This window comes from Daphnia pulicaria, chromosome 6, assembly GCF_021234035.1.
Source record: "Daphnia pulicaria isolate SC F1-1A chromosome 6, SC_F0-13Bv2, whole genome shotgun sequence".
In the NCBI taxonomy this organism is placed as follows: domain Eukaryota; kingdom Metazoa; phylum Arthropoda; class Branchiopoda; order Diplostraca; family Daphniidae; genus Daphnia; species Daphnia pulicaria.
The window spans coordinates 16,124,238-16,146,098 of NC_060918.1; the positions used below are offsets into that span (position 1 = coordinate 16,124,238).

Below are 21,861 nucleotides of genomic sequence, written 5' to 3' on the forward strand. Positions count from 1 at the left end.
ACAGACTTTTCTTTAGATTTTTTTTCCGTTTTTTCTTTTTAATTTTTGCTTTGAAAATTCCGCCGTCCCGCCGTCGCGATTCCTAAGCCCCGTCCCAGTGCAGCACGCAAGTTCGTGATGGAAAAGAGTAAGAGCCTAGAGACTTGACTTGTTCGTGCGCCTCAATATTGTCAATTATTTTCGCCTTCTTTCGAGTTTGATCCTTTCATAAGAGAAGTATTATTATCACGAGCTTTTCTTTCTTTAGAGCACAACTAATACTATATTGATCAGCTAATATAATTTTTTAAAAGTGCTATATAGACAATTGCATCAACATTACCTTACTAATATTGTAAATACACTCGCACAGCAGTTTTTATCGTGTGCGTTGGAAAAAGGATTTCCCAAGACCTTCTTCGTTAATCTGAAGTATGAAGTAGTAGACCGATCGGGTATAGCTTTTTGAACTAACAAAGGACGAGTTATGAACTGAAAGCGTAATTTAATGTCGATATTACGGAATACAACATGATTTCTGATTTTTTCATTTTATAGTATGAGGCGAGCTAGCATCTAGGAAACATTTCGTTTCGTTTCGAGGTGAAGCACCTGGGTAGAAAACAAATCTGATCTGAAAGTCCAACAGTATGCCATTATTGCCAGCCCTTGTAAAAGCAGGCAATAGTTTAGGACAAATGAACAAGAAGAACTTTCTCTTCGCTAAAAACACTGTATAACCTGTACTGAAAGTCAACATGGGAATAACCGTTAGAAAAAAAAAAAAAAAAAAAAATTGGTGGTGCAATTGCCAGGAAGGGATTAAGCAATACATTTTCCCGTTTGCTTTGCTATAGTTATATCTTTTCGTCTAAATATATATTCAAGAATGAGCACGATGCGGACGCTCGTGATGCGATATCAAGTTTACAAGTTAGACAGACACAGCAATGAGCAGTCTGCTAATGTCGTAGAAAATCCTGTTTAGTCAACTTGCAATGGAATGCGATGGATTTCTTTCAATGGCATGACCGGGGACGACGAAAATACACAGCGAAACTTGCTTTGATTGCGTTGCTGCGGCTTCGTGTCTGGCACGCCAGGACATTCACTATAGTCTATAAGCTGATTCAAAGGTTCTTCGTCGAGATTACCGCAGTTGCTTGCACAGACAGAATGTCGATAAAAAAATTTAGTGCGACGGGGAGGAGGATAATCAAAATAAAATTAATAGTTGAACGGGTCCAGTCTGTGTTCGCGGGAAAAACCAGCGCACAGCAGCTGTCTTTGTTAACTGACCTTGTTGACTGCCTGATTTTAAAAAAAAAGATATCTCGTTTCTTCTACCAACCTTTAAAAAAATAATAATAATATTACAAACGTTTAAATCGTAATCGTTCATTTTGGTTTCGTTTATTTTTTTAAAATTTGTCTTGGAAACAGACTTTCAAGTTTTAACCAACGTCATCTAAAATATTGGCTTGTGTGCAAAAGGCAAACAAGAGTATAGACAAACATGCGCAAACATAAACCCAGCCCTTTTTTGTCTGTCCGAGTAGGTAGGCAGTAATCATATCCGCCGGAATAATATTTTCCCCAGCACAAACTGATGTGGCAAGGTCAATTGGCATTTACTTCTGATTCCTTAACCGTCTTTACTTTTTATTAGCTCCGATTAGCTCTCTTATATTTACGTTTTACGTCCGCCTCGCTTGGCGTGAATTGACAAAATTAACCAAAATTAACTCGTCCATATATATACTTATAATCTCCATATAATAGCGCGTAGTACCGTAGCGTTGTTATAGAATGTTGATATATATACGGCGCGCTGTGTGTTCTTCTGCCTGCTTGTTGCGTTGTGTGTTATCTTTTGTGTACATATACGACTCGTCTAGTCGATGAAGCAACAAGCAGATTCGTCGCAACAGGCGGTCTGCTGATCGTGTCGGATTTCTTCGCCGGATATGCATTCACGGCTGGCTGGTGCTGCTTGGCTCTTTTACATTAGAGCCGCATCTGATATCTTATTTACAGCCGTAATCGTTAACCGTACATTCCGATACTATACGCATGCAGCAGCAGTCGTCTCCGAATTTGTATATACTATATAGTATCTGGTTGTTGAGACGTGTGAAACTGTTCAATTATCAGAGAGATCGAGAGGGACCACCAGTACACTGAATAGGCTATAGTTAAGCGACTGTGCCACGGGCCAATTAGCAATTAGTCTTCTGTATTTATAGAAAATAGATTGATTTGTATACAGGCCTGTGGTCTATTTTCTTGGCTTGCGCAACCAGGAGAGTGGATTAATATAGTTAGAAGAGAAACGACACAAGAAGACGGACTAGAATAGGAGATATCTGCATGGCTAGAGATTTCTTGCCGTGTCCAGTCATGCAGCCATGTCACAGTCTGCCGCATATAGGGTTTACAATCAACAAACAGATAAAGGTCACTGACGTCAATGCGCCTATCGACCTAAGAATCAAAGATCTGAAAGAATCATTTTCAAATGTTTAGTTATGGTATATTATAGTCGATTATAGTGTATGCTTGTTAGTGTCGAAATTTTCTCTTTCAGTTAATGATGTCTGCTGACAGTGTCGCTTGTATACAGGCTACGTGACGGTCATCTGTGAGATGAGCCGATTGTGCGTCAAACGTCAAACGTCAAAATTATCTCGTGAATCCTTTACCATCGAATGACCCCACAGCATGTGATGCACTGTACAGAAAGCCTTATGGACCCTTAGCTAAATAACTAAGGTTTAATTTGTTTTTTTAAAATTAAAAATGGAGATCATGCACACGGAATTTCCATCGACTGCTTTTTTACTGGCATTACTCTTATTCTGAAAACTAAATCATTCATCATTACTATTTTTGATTTAATTGTATTTAGTCTCTTTTATTTATTGTTGTCGCTTTTTCTATTGATTTCAAGACGTACATTTTGGGACTCGATTTAGTCCAAAACTTATTTTTATAAGGATATTGGAAATGATCGTTTTCACGCATCTAAGGCAAATTAGAAAAGCTTTCAAGTAAATTTCCCGTGTGATAATTGGCCTGTGTATACGCTGGGCTTTTCATACAAGCTTTCAACGCTGCAAAAATCCAGAACAATAGTTATAACGAAACTATTTAGATATGGATCGCAGTAAATATTGCGCCAAGTAACTGCTGCATATAGGCTACAGGAGCATAAATATACTGCTGAAACTCGAACGAATTAGGAAATCAAAAGCTGCCAGTATATAGCCTATACAGATAAGATCGGATTTCTGTTCCAGACGAACACGGACGTGTCGGATTAAGGAGGTGAATTGCGTACATAAGACATTGTTTTTTCTTTTATAACACGAAATTGTGTTTCTTGTATCTCCCATGATAATATAGTTTACAGCCAGAAGAAACATTTCCCATTAACTGCAATCACTGGGAAATGTAATCAATAACTCATGAGTCATTGCCGTTATTGCCTATACATCACAAGGTCACACTGATGTAATAGGCTCCGATAGGCCCCATCTAATCGCATCTAATATACACAATGTACTAATCATGTATTCCATTTGGCGCCACTATTACAACAGCTTTTCTACGAAACTGAATAACACGAAAGCGCTCGAGTTCGGACCCTATCTATCTAGTTGACGTAGTTGACTCCGCGCAACAGACAAATGAAGGCAAAGAAGTGCGTTGTAGTTGACAGTGTCCTACTTAGTTGATGCCGGTGCGTTGGTGCTGCCTTGCTAAATCATTGTAGGCTACTTTCAGGAAATAATCACAAATTTATTATAAGTTTCCTACCGCGGTAATATAGCTTGTTGATCTCCAATATTGATGCCCCAAATGTGGTCGACACAATGCTGGAGTATACATAACATGCAGTGTGTGTTTTTTGTTTTTAAATATTCAGTCAGCCCTTCCCCTTATATGCGATCGAGTTGCCACTATGAAAATTGCGCACCGCCTCACCTCCGCGAAACGTCCAATTAACCTTTTGAAAGCTGCTGCCAACTTATTAACTATTCACAGCATGAAGGGTCGCAGCAGGAAGAAAACTTGTGATACAGAAATACAGATTGGATGATATAGGGTGCAACGAACTCATATACTGTTATATATAGGTAGAAAGCAAGAAGGCATTACCCGCAATTTTCTGTAATTGACAACCGTTCTTAACTTCCAATCAACTTAACACATAGGCCTATATTATACACTGTATTATATTCAACATACGTTGGATATTAGTTGCCGTCGGCCGTCTCCGTCATCGCCATCGTTTTTCGATGGTGATAAATGTACAGTCATCAGTCGACGACCTTCTCAATAACCCTAAACTCCCAAAGTTTCTCCTGTAAAGCATCTGCTGTCATTTAGGAGTGCCTCTTTAGTCAGTATATTATAATCACTGATCTTGCATTCTCGGAAAGTCGTCTGCGTGTGAGCGGCTCGGGCATCATCAGAGAGCAACAAATGTGCATCACTTCATGTTTCGATGTGTATACATTTTGTGTGTAGATAATAAGTGTATAAGGAACCAATTATCATTTGATTACATTATTATTTTACAGCGTACACTATGTACATACGTAATGCAGTTGTTTATTTGTTTAAAGTCTGATTGCCAGCATCATGGTGTGCGTTCATGATTTACATAATTCAAGACAGGAAACTGAAAGCCAAACATAGACGAACCTAGAAATGCAAGGGAAATATTACAAACCGATTAGAATCCGACACCCGCAGAATCTGCCATCAAACATGACGAGGGACGTTCATCAAGCGAAAGCGAAGAAGCGAAAATGAGAGAGATCCGCGCGAGGTTCGTTTCCGCGGCCAACCGGCCACGTAAGAAGTGACGTCAAACTCGGTTCTACTTTCTCTATCAATTGCTGGCATTTTTCGTGTGTTGTAATAGAGTCTTGATATTATCGATCTAAAAATTTATAACATTGGAGGCTATATGTAGTCAAAATTAAATTAGACGACCTCCCGTCACCCCCCGTCTTTTCTCCCTTTCTGCTTTATAATTACGACTTCTTTTATTTTGTTAAATATCACTGCTATTATTAGCCGTGTGATCTATTTTTGAATAAAAGGGTCATCGAGTACGACCCAGATATTCACTAACTTCTTCATATAGCCTATTCACACACTATATTTTCAAACCTGTCAGATCTATATTTTTTCTATATGCTACTGTCGTATGTGTGTGCTCTTAGGATCGCGCTGCGTATATGAAATGGATTTGGACTTCACAATAAGGGGGGGGGGCTATTGGAAAGGTATAACAGCTGTCAATTCCGCAAAGCCCCTCTTCTTTCTTTCAGTCTTCCCTTATGCAATTATGCACACACAAGCAACGTCAGTGGCCTCTTGCATGATTCAATTTCAATAATAGGAGCTCAAATTAACTCTGACATTCAGCAGTCAGGTAAATACATTTAGGAATCACTCAAATGTATTAGCCCATATGTATTATAAGTTTTATAACCTAATAAATAACTTTGTGGGTGCTGTACACACGCACATCCCTCAATTCTGCTGCCTATAAATATTTCAAAGGCACGTGGCTTTTACTTTTACATTTATAAGTTAAATGTAGGAATGCTTAACGGCTAAACCGCCCACGCCCATTCAATTGCAATTATTTTTGTTTGTCTGATACATCCCCGCAGCTTTTCCTATTGTACTACCATGTGTGCGCATTAGCTTTTGTTTGAAAACATCTGATTCAGTAATAAGAATAGCAGCGCAAATTACCTACTTTTATAATATGTATCTCACTCTCATTGATAATTTAATGGCAAGTAGCTGATGGGCAGCCAGTTGAGAAGTGCGGGTATTCGTGGTTTGACGTTAGATACAATGTCCAATGGACTGAATGGACTACTAATTGCAAAATGATCGTGGAAATCGATCTAAAAAAAAAAAAAAAATCAAGGCTTGAAGCGGCTAGAAGAGACGAATCTCCTATGCGATTAGCTTTTCAATTGTTGCACAATGACTGGTTTTTACACTGGACGCTTCTCCGCGATTGTTTCCTTGTTTCGATATTTCGTACTCTTTCTCTTGTATGTTAGAATTATTTTGAGACCAAAATTTTAGCGTTGAACCTTGTTGAAGCCAACATCCAAAATAGAACGTTCATTCACAATGGAAACGAAGCTTTCTTGTTTCTAAAGACATGGCAAGTTGAGGAACCAATATCCACCAAATCCCATAGCCTTCGACCTGCTCAATCTTCTATAACTGTCTTTTGTCTTTGTCTTTTGAGTAATTGAATCAGATAATTAATTCAAGAGATAACCAAATACATGGCAATAGCTGTAATAGAATATTATGAGCTACTGAGTACGAAACATTTCCCAAATCTGTTGAATCTGCGTCAACCGCGAATACTGACCTCATGTCGGACCAACAGATTGGAGATAAGTGAAATAAAAGTAGTAATACGTTATACTTGTCTGCCGCCTGAGTGTCTAGACTCCATTCCCGTTTTCTATCAAGTCTCAACTCTTGCTACGTCTCTAACGTGAGAGGGGAGTAAGGGCGGAGGGTAGCGTGATCCAGAGTGATCTCGTCGTCATTTGTTTCCCGTCACCCACGCAGTCCCGCAGGGTCGTAACATTCGTCACGTGATCAAAGTCTCTATAGCCGCTCTGTTTTTTTTTTTTTGTTTTTGGTTGTTGTTGTTGTTAGTTTTTTTTTTATTTTTTTTTAATTTCTGTTTCGACTGCAACTGATTGCAACTCCTGCAAGCTGTTGCTACTGCGCATTTTCCCACTTAACTTAGTTTATAATAAGGTCGTCGTTGCACTTGCCGCTCCATTGACGGTTTGGCAACCCGACCCTATTTAGTACGTATACCGGTACGCAGTATAATATATCCACGCGTGATGCGATCTGGACTTCTGACATCAATTCGCTTTTTAGGGTAAATTTTAATGACAAATTCTGATAGCCTATCTTTCAGTTTTTTATTGATTTATTTATATTTAAATTTCCATTTTGTTTTTCTCCGTTTACTATTTTTGTTCTGTTATTGGAAGACGGCCGAAAAGATTTACTTTGGCTGCGGATGATCACGATTTCGACGTTCGAGAATCTTGAATACGCCCGTCGACGTCCCACGTCCGTATAGCATTGGATGTTTTCAACATTTTGCTGCAATAGTTTTCAACAAATGGAAATGAAATTCGGATAAGGGTTTTGCGTCATCAAAAGAACCCAATGTCAAAGAGGATAAGATTTCATTTTATTTATGACTCCGCTCGAAACAAAGGCGCCCTCGCTGTTCCGGATATTGTTGAAAAGGATATATACGTACAAACGATGGAGTACAATATCAAAAAGAAAAAAATAATTGCAACAGAGAAATACGAAGAGCCTGACTGTGGTCCTTACGGTTGATTTCGATTACTAAGTAGCATTGCATGCATGACTAGCGATGACTAGCAGATAATACAACCTGCTATAAATAAGTAAAAAGTAAAGTTCTTCGTGCTGTTCAAATAATAACCTGATAACTTCATAACCTAATTCAACGTTCCGATTTTTTCTCACAGAGTTATACTGACTGGTGGTTTCACTTGTACTCTGAGATGACATGAATAAAGAAATATAGCCTGGCATGCCTCCGCTTTTCCGTGAAGTGAAGTTTCCGTGAAGATCGAGTATCAGGACTTCAGGACTTCAACATAGTCTGACGAAAGTAAATACTCAAATATTATTCCAAAGATTAATTGTGATGAATAATAATTATTTTTTTTAAATTCCAGAATTATGCTGCTCTCAATCCAATAAATAAGCTGACATTAAACTTATGTGATCGCACTGTTATTTCAGACCATCACATATTGCGTTTTCAAACCGCTAAGAAAACTTCGTTTTGGCAATTTCACTTATAATTGATAATTTTTTTCTGACAGAGGAAACCACCAATTTTCAAATTAAAAATTGAGCTATGTCTGCGATCTTGATGTGAAATCTGATCAATTGTAACGTTGAGTTAATTTGATAATTCAATCATTTTTCATTTTTCTAATTTTTTTCCAGTTTCAATTTCACGCCGTACTGTACAACTTTGCACGCGTGTTATTGGCTGGCTGCCGACAAATACCCTGATATTATTTCGAGACTAGCTAAATAGCTAAGTAGCTAGCGTGTCCAAATCTAAAGATCCATGCCATATCGAATGATTTTTTAAAAATATTGTCACGCTATGTCTGTCTGATAGAGCTGCAATCGGTGCGGCTATCGGAAACCTTCACCCTGCCTTCACCGTTCACCCGAGAAGATCAATCCATTTCTGAAATCTATATAAGCGTGATGATGAAAGGCCCGGAAATAGAACTGGCAAAGGGAAACGATTTCAGAAAGACACATCATGACAAATCTAAAACGCGGCGGTCTGCGTCTTTATCGATCGAGCAAAATGCGATACCATATTAAACTTAGATTTGCTCTCAATTTTCCGCAATTTTGATTAGGAAAAGTCAATTGGGTTTCATTGATTCCTATATTGACTTATTCTTGTATTAGGTACAAAAATCGTACCATAAATAAATTCGTACTTTCGTTCAGACAGCAGATTTTATATACTTGCGAGAACAGCGAGGAGAATAGTACCCGTGTTCTTTGCGGTTCATATGATGCCGTTTGTAGTGTATCGCATATTGAAAATAAACCTTGTGGGTCAATTTAATATTTTGTGAATGTAAATAAGTTCCGTTAGAGAGAGTATAGGTATAAAGTGCGCGTGTATAGAGTCTTTGTGAGTCCAATAATAACAGAATTACATAGTGGGCGGAAGCAATATCGCGGAGAGATTCCCATGCATCACTCGAGCCACGGTTGAAATATCGAGTGATACCCATCGAGCCGTCGAGACGCTTGAAACGCTTGAAACCATTATATAGGCTCTCGTTCTCCTATTCGAACAATAAAAAAGCCTCGCGTGACCACAAAAAAAAAAAAAAGGCAAGGCAGAAAATCAAAGCGAAAGGTCGGTAGCCGGTCGGCCCTCTTTATCGCGGGCTATGTCCAGCGGATGTCTAGCATACTGTTTCCTTCTCTATTATTCTCCATTCAAATGAGCGTCGTGATCAACGGAGTCATCGATCAAATCAAGGAATTGCGGTTGGGTACTGGTTGGGTATGCGCTTGACGAGGTGATTCAATTTCCTACATAATACTTACGCGATCTATTCCCGCCATCATCGGGCAATGTTACACATCCTGAAGGTCAGCTTCCAGCCGCCGGCCTCCGTCATGCTTGCTGGCCTAACGGCGGGCGACAGCATGACGCCATTGACGCCCCGTTTCGAGAATGAACGAGAATAAATTCATTCGATCGCCCCTCGTAGTGTCTGCATGATCCTTGCCAGCACGGATTATTTATCGACTATTACTGTATAGGAACATGGAATAGCGTTGCATCACACGTGTCACGCTGCCAACACCTTTCTATATGCATGGCTGTAGCCTGTATAATAATATGTATAATGCCAGGAGAATTAATCGAGCTTTTGTTACAACAGACATTTCATTCATGTGCTAACTGTACAATGCGGTTGTCGCTCATACAGAAGTGAAATTTACTATCAAACAAATTTTCTCATATATTCATTTCGTGACTTTTCTCTAGTCGGTTTGTAATCTTGAAAAAACCCAGCGATTCATTAAAAACATGTTGCGCATGTAAAGCCTCCGTCCAAACAGATTTTATCACTAGTTCAACAAACTAAAGACACACATGCAGGCCTGCATAAAAGTCATTCAGGATTATTTCGAAGGTTAGGTGTCCGGCGCAGATACAAAAATACAAGGATAATATAGATGATGACGCAGGCTGTTTAAGGCGAGCTGAATATTATACAAGAAACCTGAAACTGGATTAGTTCTACTATTTACTTTTCTTTTTCCTTCTGTTTTTCTGTAGATTTATTTTTATTATTTTTATTATTTTTATTTTATTTTATTTTATTTTTTTGCGCTGCGTTGTGCCTGGCGTCATCAATATTTTCCAGATTATCCCGACTCCTGTTGAGCTTGAATGCGTCTCGTTTCTTATCGAACATCGTAACAGCCAGGTCAGTGTCGTCCGACCGGGGCAACTTTCTCCATTTCTAATAATACTCTGCTACACGCGCGTAAATAACTTTTTCTCCGGTTGTTCCAAGAGCGGCCAGAACGAGTCCCGCACTCCCGTTCGTCAAAAGTTATGTAACAACAACAAATAAACATCGTTTATTGTGGCTCGCACTCCAACGGCTGATGGCTGTTGAGGCAACCGAAAGGAAAGGGTAAGGCAGTTAAGGCAGCGCCATATCTCTGCCCGCACGCAATACACTGTAAACAAGCCAGTTTTTTCTAGTCACGGTCGGTTTAAGCAAGTGAAACACAGGGTCTGGGCCTGTTTTGACACGTAATACACAAACCAAAACAATCACGTCTGGCTGAAACGAGAAAAAAGAAAAGAAAAACAATAAAAAGAACAAATTCCAGCTCAGCCAGAGGGTGAACGGATCTGTAAGCATTACACTGCATTCAAAATCAAGCCGGGATCGGCCGGGATTTTAGATCTCGGCTTTTCTTTTTTCTGTAGAACAAAATATGTGTCTACAAACACACAAGTAGATTTTCTATACATATTTATATGTTTTCTTATATTTATTCTTTTTTCTTTTTGTATATTTATATGTTTTTTTTTTTTTTTTCTTCCAGTACTTTATTTATATAAGGGATTTAGTTGTCCGGAGAGAAATAGCGGTATATGGTATAGAAAGCAATCCCCTGGTTGTCATGCTATGAACTCGATTAACGAAGAGCGGTATCATTTTAGATGATTTGATTTGATTTCCCCTGTCTCGACTGGACACCCAACATGGGCACGAGTGTGGGTCAGTGCGGTCATGCGGTATAATTTACACGCAACAGAATGAACTATTCAAGGAGATCTACGTTTCAACCTACATAGGTTTACCCGTTGCCACAGTTGGAAAATGTTAAATTTTATGTATCCTTTTCAGTGCCGATTCAAATGATACAATCATACAAGTTGGGGTTTTTGTATGGCTGTCAACGGGCCGGTGTAACCGTCGGTGTGGCCCGCTCAAACCCGGAAAAAATCAGAAAAATTTCGGGCCGGACTAGACCGCTATTTGACATAGGTTTTTCTAAAAACCAACGAAAACATGTTTGGCGCATTGGCGGGAACTGGGATAAAAGGTTAACAAAATTTCCCAGCATGCATAGACTTGATTTGTTTGTGCGAGCTTTGCTATATTCGATGTGATGGTACCACGCCCACGAGATTTTGGTATGTATTTATTTCTTTTCTTCTTTACTTCAAGAAGATTCCAACTAAAAATGTTCTTTTGTCTTTTCTGCAATCTCACCCGGACCTGGCCCTAGAACAAACTGTTGTCAGTGGCAATATACGACAAATCTATCACAACTGAGCCATCTCGTTAAGTGAGTTTTAAAAAAGAAACATCGGATTCTTGGCGGACCGGGCGCTTCGGAGCAAAACCGTCCCCGCCGGCCCGCCGCCAGCCTGCCAGAAGGTTTTGGCTTGAAAATTGGAGAGTTACCTAATGAGCTGTTTTGGACACTTAATACAACAAACGAGGAAAAAAGAAAGACAAACTAAAAAAAGGCGATGGAGTCAATGCACAAACACGAAACGAATCGTATAGTCAACGACTACGTGCGCAAGTTTAGCCGTCGGAAAACCATCTTCATAATTATAATATAATTATGGTAAGCATTTCAAATGATAATATCGGAATCGATAGGAATTGAAATTTTGCAGTCGTCTTCTCGGGCATGTTGTCCTCATTGCTTGTTGCTGTCTACTTCGAAAAACAAACATTGTTGTAGGCTATAGAGAGCGATAGGGCTGTACTATAATAAGGCTGTGCGATCTAGACAATAATATTCACTCATTGATTGATTCACACAGTAATACTCATAATCGGCGCGCATTCGATGGAAATATCTGAATTTTAAAAATTTATATGTGTATGTCATTCATGTGGTAGTGGTACCCCTCTTATCACACAGGCATGTATACTATACATGATGATTCAATTGAAAATTCAGTACCGGTTCTAAGCATACGGAATTTAAAAAAGACACATTCTTTTTACAATGGATAATTTGAACACAAATTTTTGATCATTGTGATACGAGATGCAGAGTTGCAGACGGATATTCGGATATTGTATATAAATCTAAACTAAACATGATTCTTCGTCGTTATTCCTCTTCATCGTAGTACTTTTCGCAACCTTTGACATTTTTAGGAATGTCGCAAGATCCGTTAATCGGGTTGAAAACGTTTCCGTATTCACATCCGCCAAGGCGAGGGTAGCCGTTCTTTAGGCACTTGAAAAAGTAGCGGCAATCGTCTTTTTTGGGGAAGCGCAAGTGATCGCCGAATGTCAGCTGCGTAGTGTTCGTGATGGGTGGGCAAACGAAGCCTAAGACCTCTTCCGGCATGCATCCTGGGCGTTGAGCCTCGTCGGGGAATTCACACACTCCCGTCTGCGATTCAAGCAATAATAAGGGATATTATCAAGATGTTACGATTGCAAGTTCAATTCAAATCAAATGGCATTGCCTTGACGTCGTAGACGAGACCAGCTGGACAGGTGATGAGTAGGGGAATGCCCATGCGGCAGTAATAGTACTGGTCACAAAATTCCATATGGGCGTAGAGTCCGTTGAGTCTTGGACAGTTGCCTGACCCTTTCGGTGGCTGGAGACGATCACGGCCAGTACAGTTTACTCGCTGGGGCATGTCACAAAGATCTTTTCGTTTTGTTATTGGGACAGTAATAAATAAAATGTTAATTGTTAAAATGTACCATTAAATTGTCCAAAAGTCTTTATCGTATTTTTTACATCTCTAATTAAAAACTATAAATTGAACCAATTTATAGTTGGTTGAGAAACAAATTGTACAGTACAACAAAGAAATTTTTACCTCCATATACAAGCCCGTCCTCACAGAGTTCGAAGCTCATTTCACCGCTCATTCCCTCACAACGAATATACGCGTCGCATTGGCCGCTACTAAAATCTGCCATTGTGTACGGATGCCGACTTATTTCGCACTTTTTATTAGTATCACTAACGTCCTTTGATGAAATTGATGCTCCACCTGAAACACGAATTTCATGATGAAAAATGAAGTATTTTATATTAATTATGACAATAGCGGTGTATGTTATTTTGGTACAGGGTCCAATTTTGTGCGTTGTGCGATTTTAACTCTTCCGTTCTATGCTGAAATTTACTATTAACTGCATAGATAAAAATGGCGTGCTGTCCAGCAAAAAACAACAACTAACAACAACAACAAAATAAAAAATATCACCAGTGCACAAAAAACGCAGAAATTCTTACAGTTTTGAAGATATAAATAATAAATGAAACTTACAGACGATAGACAAGATTGCATAAAATATGGCTAGGGTCAAAGCTGAAGACATGGTGCTGGATTTGGGATGGTGCTGTTTGATGAACTGATGCATCCTCTTAGTTGTTCGGCGCTGTTATATAGGAAGAATCCGGCAATCTTTTTATGCAGCGCAATCCATAGCCTCTTGATTCCACAAGGCCAAAAGGTACACAACACCAAGCATGCGGTACTAAAAGGTCGTTTAAGGTTTTGCAAAATAATTTTTTTTGTTTCTAATCCGCGGTATTCACTAAGCCCACAGTGAGTCAAAGTTTCCAATGACACAGTTCTTACTTTAAGCCCTTTCAGTCTCAGCGGAACATAAATAATATGTGTGCCTGTAAGCTTACGATACATGAAGCATCCGAGCATAATATTTTCTTACTATTCTTTGGCGACATACCATATAATTTTCCTTAGGGGGAATATTTTCTAAAGTCTATTCGCAAATACAGATTCCATGTTGCAGGTTTTATTTGCGTCCCTTTTTAATGTTTCGCGCTCAAGGACGAATAACGAAGTGGAACAATATAGAGCGACACATGTTTCTTTCTGTTTTCCCAAATAAGTCACCCTGTCCCAGTTCTCGTGTTAGGCTATAGGGATTTCCTAGTCATATATTGCTTTAGTTTATCATTATGTCTCTACTTTTCTTTCAATTTTGATGATCAAGCCGACAAAAAGCAAATGATGAACGACGTTTGTCTATTTGAAGATAATAAACAAATCCTTGAATATGTTTATGGAAAGCGGTATGAAGGTAATCATGCGATGTTTATTTATGTTTTACTTTACTGAAGCCAAACCGATATTCAAGGCTGTATGGAAGGGTAACAGAAATTTGCTGATTTAGAATTTTTAGAATTATTATCAGGGTCATTCTAATGTCAATCTGTAATTTAAACTTTATAATCTTTTCTTAGATCGCCTTAGATTTTCATTATTCAGATTCTTTTTCTTTTTTTCCGCTTTTTTTCCTGCCTGGTGAAAAAAAAAAAAAAAAAAAAAAAAAAATAATAAAGCGAAAATAAACATTTTTGACTTACAAGTTACCAGTTTTAACCGGTTCGTTTATATGACGACAATTTGATTTTTGTTTAACTAACAGCTTCTCGCACAGTAACGAATGAACGTGACCATCACGTGATTATTAAATACTTATGCACATAAACAAGTGATCACGTAGGCACGATACGCATTCTTTCACTGCATCCTCTATACGTGCGTATTACTGTGTGTATAACTAACGCTAAGACTATATATACGACTGCTGTAATAGTGTATTAGTATTGCTATGAGAATAACAGAAAATGTTATTTTCGTTTTTAGTTAGCTATGGTAATGAAATTCTAATATTTCATATACGGTAGGTCTATAGTATTACTAAAGAAGTAAACTAGAACTGTTTATTATTCAACAGGCCCTATTAGTGCTTCTACCTGGGAATTGTATTAAGAACATAAATATTTTGCCCACGACAGCACAATGCGCATAAAAATGAGCGATACTTACATAGCATTTCTTAAAGAAATAAGACATCTAAGAATTTCTTGTTTCACAAGGAATTTGCTCTTAAGTATAATCAGATTTTTTTTATCTGACTGAATTTTTAGGAGAAAAAGCATGCACCAAAGAACTAGAAGTTTAGGAAATAAAAACGAATTACTGAAGTTACGGTTTTTTAATGTTTGATCACTTTGAACCTTAGCCGACCTTAACTCGATTCATTTGGGAATGAACAAAAATCTATAGCACATATCGTTCTTCGAATTGTCTTCCCTTGTAGCTATAGACCCTACTATATATTACTATATATTACCTGCTGTACGTGCATTCAGTGTATCAACGGCAGTAATAATGACCTTTAAAGAACTTAATTTGAATTAACTCTCACAATAGCGTAATAGGTTTTTTTAAATCAGACTAAAATACAAATTCAAAAGTAAGAGACTAAGAGGCCAAGCCCAGTATTATTCCGTATTTTTCAAATTAAAGGTCTAAAAATGGTCAACATCTTCAAAGTGCTGCGATATTTTTTAAATAATTTAAAAGTAATATATTAAGCCGCCTGCTGCAATCTATTCTGTTAGACAAGAAATTTAATTTTCAAAATGTATTGTTTCCAATGTTAAATTCTCAGAGATGATCGCTCATGACAGATTTATCATCATCCTAACATAAATCGTTTAATCGGCAACTTAATTGATACACCACAAATTTTCTTGTTCACGTTCATAACTTTCTGAATTTCTAGTTCAGCCAATAAATCATAGATTTGAAAATGTTGTCACCACTGAACCGTAGCATGCTATGCACCTAATTATATCAAATGCGATCATAATTTAATCGAAAACGCCACTGGGTCATAGATAAAGAAGACTGGTTGATTCTGTCCTATCCTTTTAGCCCTATCCCTACTGACCCCGAGTTTCTGTTTTGCTTGTCCTGCCTCTAGCGGATAAACCGCTGTACTGCACCGTGGCTACCAAGGGTGTTGCAGACGAAAATTGTTTTCCTTCTGTCTTGGTAAAATTCTTTGCTGGCGTTTAAAAGTTCTAGGTAATTTTTTCATACAAATTTTTATTAAAAAGTCATTATGTATTAAATTTTGACGTTTGCCAATTGCAGAAGCAGAGAAATCAATTGAATCATTGCAATTGAATAGAAGTAAGCAGAGTGTAGAGAACAAAACGTACACTAGAGAGCAGGACAAGCAAAACAGAATCGGGAAAATCGGTGGAAGGGTAGCAAGAATTCACAACAGTTGCGCGCTAGACTTTATCCAGAACGGACGTCAAAATCAGTGCGCCACAACCAATTGTTCTCAAACTTCCCATCCCCCAACACGTTAAACTCCCCCACTCATACTTCAGGAAAGAAATGGCCGAAAATCTGGCTAATTCAGACTCTTTATCCACACTCATCGACCACACTATGGAAGGTATAGAAGAAGGAAACGCAAAAAGAAGATTAAACCACAACCACGATCCTCGCCCACACCATTCCCGTCTAGTAGACACCCTAAATTCCCCTCTCGAAAGTGGTGCCCCAGTGATAGTGAACCTCGTCAGTGAGCCTCAATCATTCGATCGCCTCAGCCTTCTAGAAAAGAAACAGTTCATAAATGGATTAATCAACACCATCGGCCAGGTGAAAGACGGAACCAAATAGACCCGCCATGGACAACTCTACATATACCCTACTTCCAATCGCCAAAAGAAACAGCTACTAGAACTCAAAGCGGTAAAAGAATTCCAGATCTCGTGCAATCTAGCTAAGTCAGAAATAAATGTTAAAGGAGTGATATATAATGTGCCGATCAACAACTCCGATGCGGATCTCCTAGAGCTAGTTTCATCACAAGGTGTCACACATGTACACAGATTCCAGTCAGGTCCAGAAGAATCAAAAACTCCCCTGACAACAGTGGCCTTAACCTTCAACACCCAAACACTCCCTCGTGAGATTGTAATCGCCCATGAAATATTCCGCGTCAAGAAATACATCCCACGCCCCTCTCAATGTCGGAAATGCTGGTCGCTCCAACACCAAGAAGACACATGCAAAGTTAGCCCAATCTGCAGGTACTGCTCCCAGCAACACCCTCCTACCCCTGTTTGTACAAACACACCTAAATGCCCAACATGCCATAAATCTGACCATGCCGCGGGAACCTTTGCCTGCCCCTTATTCGCAAACAAACAAAATGTGATTAGATTTGCATATGAAAGTAACATCCCAATTAGCGAGGCCGGAAAATTACTAGACCGCAACAACGTCACCCAAACCAAACCAATCCATCTCCCAGTCTTCGAGAAAGAGAACCCCGAAATCTCAGCCCTCCGTCGGGAAGTAAAAAACCTCAAACAACAAATTGAAAAAATCCTGCAATCACCACCAATTACCGAACTTTCAGAAAGAGTGACGGCCCTAGAGACTGAAGTGGTCCAAATCAAAGAACAGATCGAGCCCCTCCTCACACTCCCCGCCTCAGTAGAGAAATCTAATCAAGAGATGAAAAAAGGATTCTCTGAAACCCAGGACCAACTAGCACAGCTATCAGCCCTCATACAAAGATCCTTGAGCGTACAGCCCAGCCAACAAGTCCAGGCGAACCGCCCACCTCCCAAGCCAATTTCGAATACCACAACCAACACTAGCGCCTCTACATCAAAGAAATGACCCCCCCACTAAAGATAATCCAATGGAACGCAAGAAGTCTTTATAAATCTAAGTTACAAGAATTTAAGTACAATCTTTTGTTAACCAATCCCCACATTGTCCTCTTAAGTGAAACCCATTGGAAAGACCATTATACCGCACAATTTTCTGCCTACCAAACATTCGCACTAAATCGCCCCACACAAGGTGGTGGAGTAGCCATCCTTGTTAAAAAAAATATCCAAACTTCACCACTGCCACTCCCCCAAACTAGTGACATAGAAGCAATAGGAGTCACAATAAAAACTAGAAACAATACGCACCTAGACATTATTTCCCTCTACTGCCCAAACGGGAACTCGTGCAGAAGAGAAAACATAGAAGCCATCCTCAACGCCCCACGTTATACCACTATCATAGGCGGAGACTTGAATGCCCACTCAGGGATGTGGGAAGACGGGAAACCTGAAAATAACAATGGAAAGATAATTAGCAACTATCTATTAAACCAATCTAACCTAATACTCGCCACCCCGAAGAACCTAGGTACACGGCCGAGTCACAACAACACCCAAAATTCAACAATAGACCTCACCTTTACTTCACCAGCACTAGGACCAACCACAACAATCCATCTCGGCCCTTACTGGAGCAGTGACCATTTGCCAATAATCATCAATATCAACACTGACCTACCCCCTACGCAACTGATCAACCCTAACTGGAGATTCAATGAAGAGAAATGGGAGAAATGGAACGAAGAAATCTCAAAAACTTTAACCACCAACAAATTGAGCAACGCAACATCCCCCGAGGCAGCCTACTCCATACTATACTTCTCAATTATCGAGGCAAGCCAGATACACTTTACACCCAACCGAAACGCGTTGGCAAGGGAAAAACCGAAGCCTTGGTGGACCCCCCAATGTAAAAAGGCAACCAGCATGGTACGAAGAGCTTACAACAAGTGGCGATCCTCCCTCCTACAATCAGACAAAACAGAATTAAATAGACTAGAAGCCATAAAAAAGAAGACTATTATCAAAGCTAAGAACGACGCCTGGGAAAAATTCATTGGTTCACTGGACCAACCGGGAAACACCACCACCTTCTGGAACTTCGCCAAATTCATGCTCAAAGAAAAGAGAACCAAACAACCCTGGCCCACCCTTGTGGACCAAACGAACAGGCAACTCACCGACAACCTAGACAAAGCGAATGCTATGCTAGACCAACTCTGCCCAAACAACAACCACCCAGAAGATGACAGGTCAACTCTATACCTTCAGAAGATCCAAGACGCAATAAACAATGAAATTCCCCACCCGATCAACTCTCAATTTAACATTACAGAACTTAAAATGTGCATTAAAACCCTCCCTAACAAAGCCATGGGCGCTGACAGGCTTCACAACAAGATGCTCTCAAAACTATCCGACCAAAACCTCCACTCATTGCTATTTGTACTCAACTATATGTTCCGTACTGGATACATACCTGAAGCATGGAAGCACGCAGTAGTCACACCGATACTAAAACCAGGGAAACCCCCAGAACGCACAGACTCGTACAGGCCCATATCATTAACCTCTTGTCTAGCAAAAATCCAAGAAAAAATGATCAATAACAGACTGAAATGGTACCTGGATAAAAATGCTCACCTTCCAAAACACCAAACGGGATTTAGGCGAGGATGTACAACAACAGACAACCTAATCCGACTCGAAGAAGCCATCTCAAATGGATTCAACACTAGCCATTCCACCACAGCTGTCTTCCTAGACCTGGCTAAAGCCTACGATGATACCTGGTTAACCGGCCTTCTATACAAAGTCACAAAATTCAATATTAGAGGTGTCATGTTAAACTGGTTAAGCAACTTTCTTACTAATAGAACAGTCAACGTAAAAATCGAAGATTCTCTCTCAACAACACGAACCATAAACAAAGGAGTCCCACAAGGATGCGTTCTCAGCCCCATACTGTTCAACATTATGATGGCAGACTTCCCTCTTCCTGACCCTCGCACCAACTTGGCTTTATTCGCTGACGACATACTAATATACACTACATCCCCAACCAATCCGGAAGCCGAACGTATCCTACAAAGATACCTTAACAAAATCGATTACTGGGCAACCTCATGGAAATTCAAATTCTCCGTTCCCAAATGTGCCACCCTAACCTTCTCAAGGAAACGAGCCAAGGAAATTGACGTAAAGTTATTCCTGAACAAAAGCCAAATCAACTCAGTCAACCACTACAAATACCTAAGGATCACCTTCGACTCCAAATTGAACTGGGATAACCACTTAAACAATATCCTCCATAGTGTAGAAAGGAAAGCAAACTTGCTCAAGCTCCTAACCTTTGGCAAATCAACACTAAACACCAAACTATTAGTAAGAATATACAAAGCCACAATACGCAGCAAGCTCGACTACGGCGCCACCGTCCTATCTTCTATACCAAAATCCAAAATGAACAAACTAGAAACAACTCAAAATACAATCCTACGCAACATCATCGGTGCCCTCAAGTCTACCCCCACCCCCCCTTATCTACCTTGAAACAGGACTAACCTCAATCAAAGATAGGTGGGACCTCTTAGCATCAAGATACCTAAACAAACTCAACACCAAGCCATGGAACCCAGCCTACTCCACAATCCAAAATACACTGAACAACATTAAAACCTGGAAACCCAGAAGCATACCGGCAGTAATCCCCCATTTAAATAAGATGCGTATCAACTCCGAAGAATGTTTCTCCCTAATGCCGAGCTACAATCCCTGGATAGAGCCCATAGCCCCTTGGAACCTATTCGAAATAAAAACCAAGTTATTCCCACTATCTAAAAAAGCAGCGATAAATAAACCTCAACTTACCCAAGAAATATTTAGAAAGCTGATGGAAAATGAACCCACAGATAACCTAACCATCTACACAGATGGTTCATGCTGCGAACTCACAAACATTTCCTCCTGTGCCTTCTACATACCTAAACTAGGGGAAAAAAAAGCATGGGCATTATCAGCATTCACAACAAGCTTCAACGCTGAGCTAGCAGCAATTAAACAAGCTTTACAATTCACTTACCCACTCGACTGGCCAGTTATCACTATTCTCACAGACTCCAAATCAGCAATACAGGCCATATCCAACTTCAAATGGGAATCCAGCACACTAATAACAGAGATACTAAACATCATAACTAATCTAAAATCAGCAGGTACCCAAGTCACCTTCGTATGGATTCCTAGTCATGCTGGCATACATGGAAATGAAGTCGCAGACGAACTTGCCAACAGAACTCGAACAGACCCTGACGGACTGGTGTTGGAATACACACCAAACATCTCTGAAAAGCTCACAAACCTAAAAAGTAAACACATTCAATCAACGTTCGAAAAAATTAAATCATCGTCAACGAACCCAGCGATCTTACACCGAACCAACATGAAGCCAATCCCGTGGTTTAGACACAATAACAGAAGAATCCAAGTCGCACTACTCAGACTTAGATGCGGCCACAATAGACTAAACCACTGCGTAAGCAAATGGAATGCCGACACAACACCAAACTGCCCAAACGGTTGCGTAGAAACAGAGAATAACACACACGTCCTCATCACATGCCCTCACTACTCTAGAGCAAGAACGCCACTGAAAAATCTTCTCGCCTCGCTACAGCTCCCTCTGGACGTACCAACAATAACCGGAATGAATAACTCCATCCCTAAACCCACACAAAAAAAAAATCGCATCACGCCTGATTAAATTCCTGATCGAAACAAATTTAGTCAACAGACTTTAAACAGAACCTAGCACAACCCCCCTCCCCCCATGTTTTGGCTCAAAATTATTTAATATAAACAAAACAAGAAACTCACGAATTATGGTGTGTAAGGGCTTCCTCCGGAAGCCCGTAATCTGCAACCAATGGCACAGCCATGGTCAGAGGCACCTATCCTCTCAAATCAAATCAAAGCAAGAATTCACAGTGTTCTGCCGAATAAAACTTTCGAATAAAATTTCGAATAACGAATAAGGAAATAATCGTATTCGTCATTCGTTATTCGTCGAATAAAATTTTCTTTATTCGTATTCGTTATTCTTATTCGTTGTACCTCACGCTTCATGATTTCGAATACAATTTCGAATATTAAAAAAAAAAATGTTTTGAAAGTTTGCTGTTTAGTATAGATTTTTCATTTTTGCTTCGTCTCAGTCGC

The 21,861-nt window shown here is 39.6% G+C and overlaps 1 protein-coding gene and 1 long non-coding RNA gene across 4 annotated transcripts; one reads left to right on the plus strand and one right to left on the minus strand.

The window, feature by feature from the left end:
• The first annotated feature begins 6,429 nt into the window (after window positions 1-6,429).
• Window positions 6,430-8,609, plus strand: LOC124341746. Of its 2 annotated transcripts, XR_006918595.1 has the most exons (4): window positions 6,430-6,931; window positions 7,047-7,485; window positions 7,563-7,708; window positions 7,776-8,609. It is a non-coding gene; the product is annotated as an uncharacterized LOC124341746 (long non-coding RNA). The 2 variants fall into 2 exon arrangements; XR_006918594.1 differs by having other exon boundaries at window positions 7,047-7,708.
• A 3,390-nt stretch (window positions 8,610-11,999) lies between these two features.
• Window positions 12,000-19,212, minus strand: LOC124341830 (protein obstructor-E-like). Of its 2 annotated transcripts, none has more exons than XM_046794781.1 (6): window positions 19,124-19,212; window positions 17,950-18,091; window positions 13,445-13,655; window positions 12,989-13,165; window positions 12,623-12,813; window positions 12,000-12,546 (listed from the first exon to the last, which is right to left on the minus strand). In XM_046794781.1, exons 3-6 carry the CDS (start codon window positions 13,536-13,538, stop codon window positions 12,259-12,261), a joined length of 750 nt encoding a protein of 249 aa, XP_046650737.1. In that variant the 5' UTR covers window positions 13,539-13,655; window positions 17,950-18,091; window positions 19,124-19,212; the 3' UTR covers window positions 12,000-12,258. The 2 variants fall into 2 exon arrangements, with proteins under 2 accessions (XP_046650737.1, XP_046650736.1); XM_046794780.1 differs by having other exon boundaries at window positions 13,445-14,446.
• Between the last annotated feature and the right edge of the window lie 2,649 nt (window positions 19,213-21,861).

Excerpts from the sequence above, each read along its gene's own strand:
- LOC124341830 (XM_046794781.1), bottom strand. The coding sequence starts at position 13,538 with ATGCATCAGTTCATCAAACAGCACCATCCCAAATCCAGCACCATGTCT. Across the intron at positions 13,166-13,444 it reads TGCAATCTTGTCTATCGTCT|GTGGAGCATCAATTTCATCA; the intron begins GTAAGTTTCATT and ends TTCGTGTTTCAG. Across the intron at positions 12,814-12,988 it reads GGACGGGCTTGTATATGGAG|ATCTTTGTGACATGCCCCAG; the intron begins GTAAAAATTTCT and ends CAAAACGAAAAG.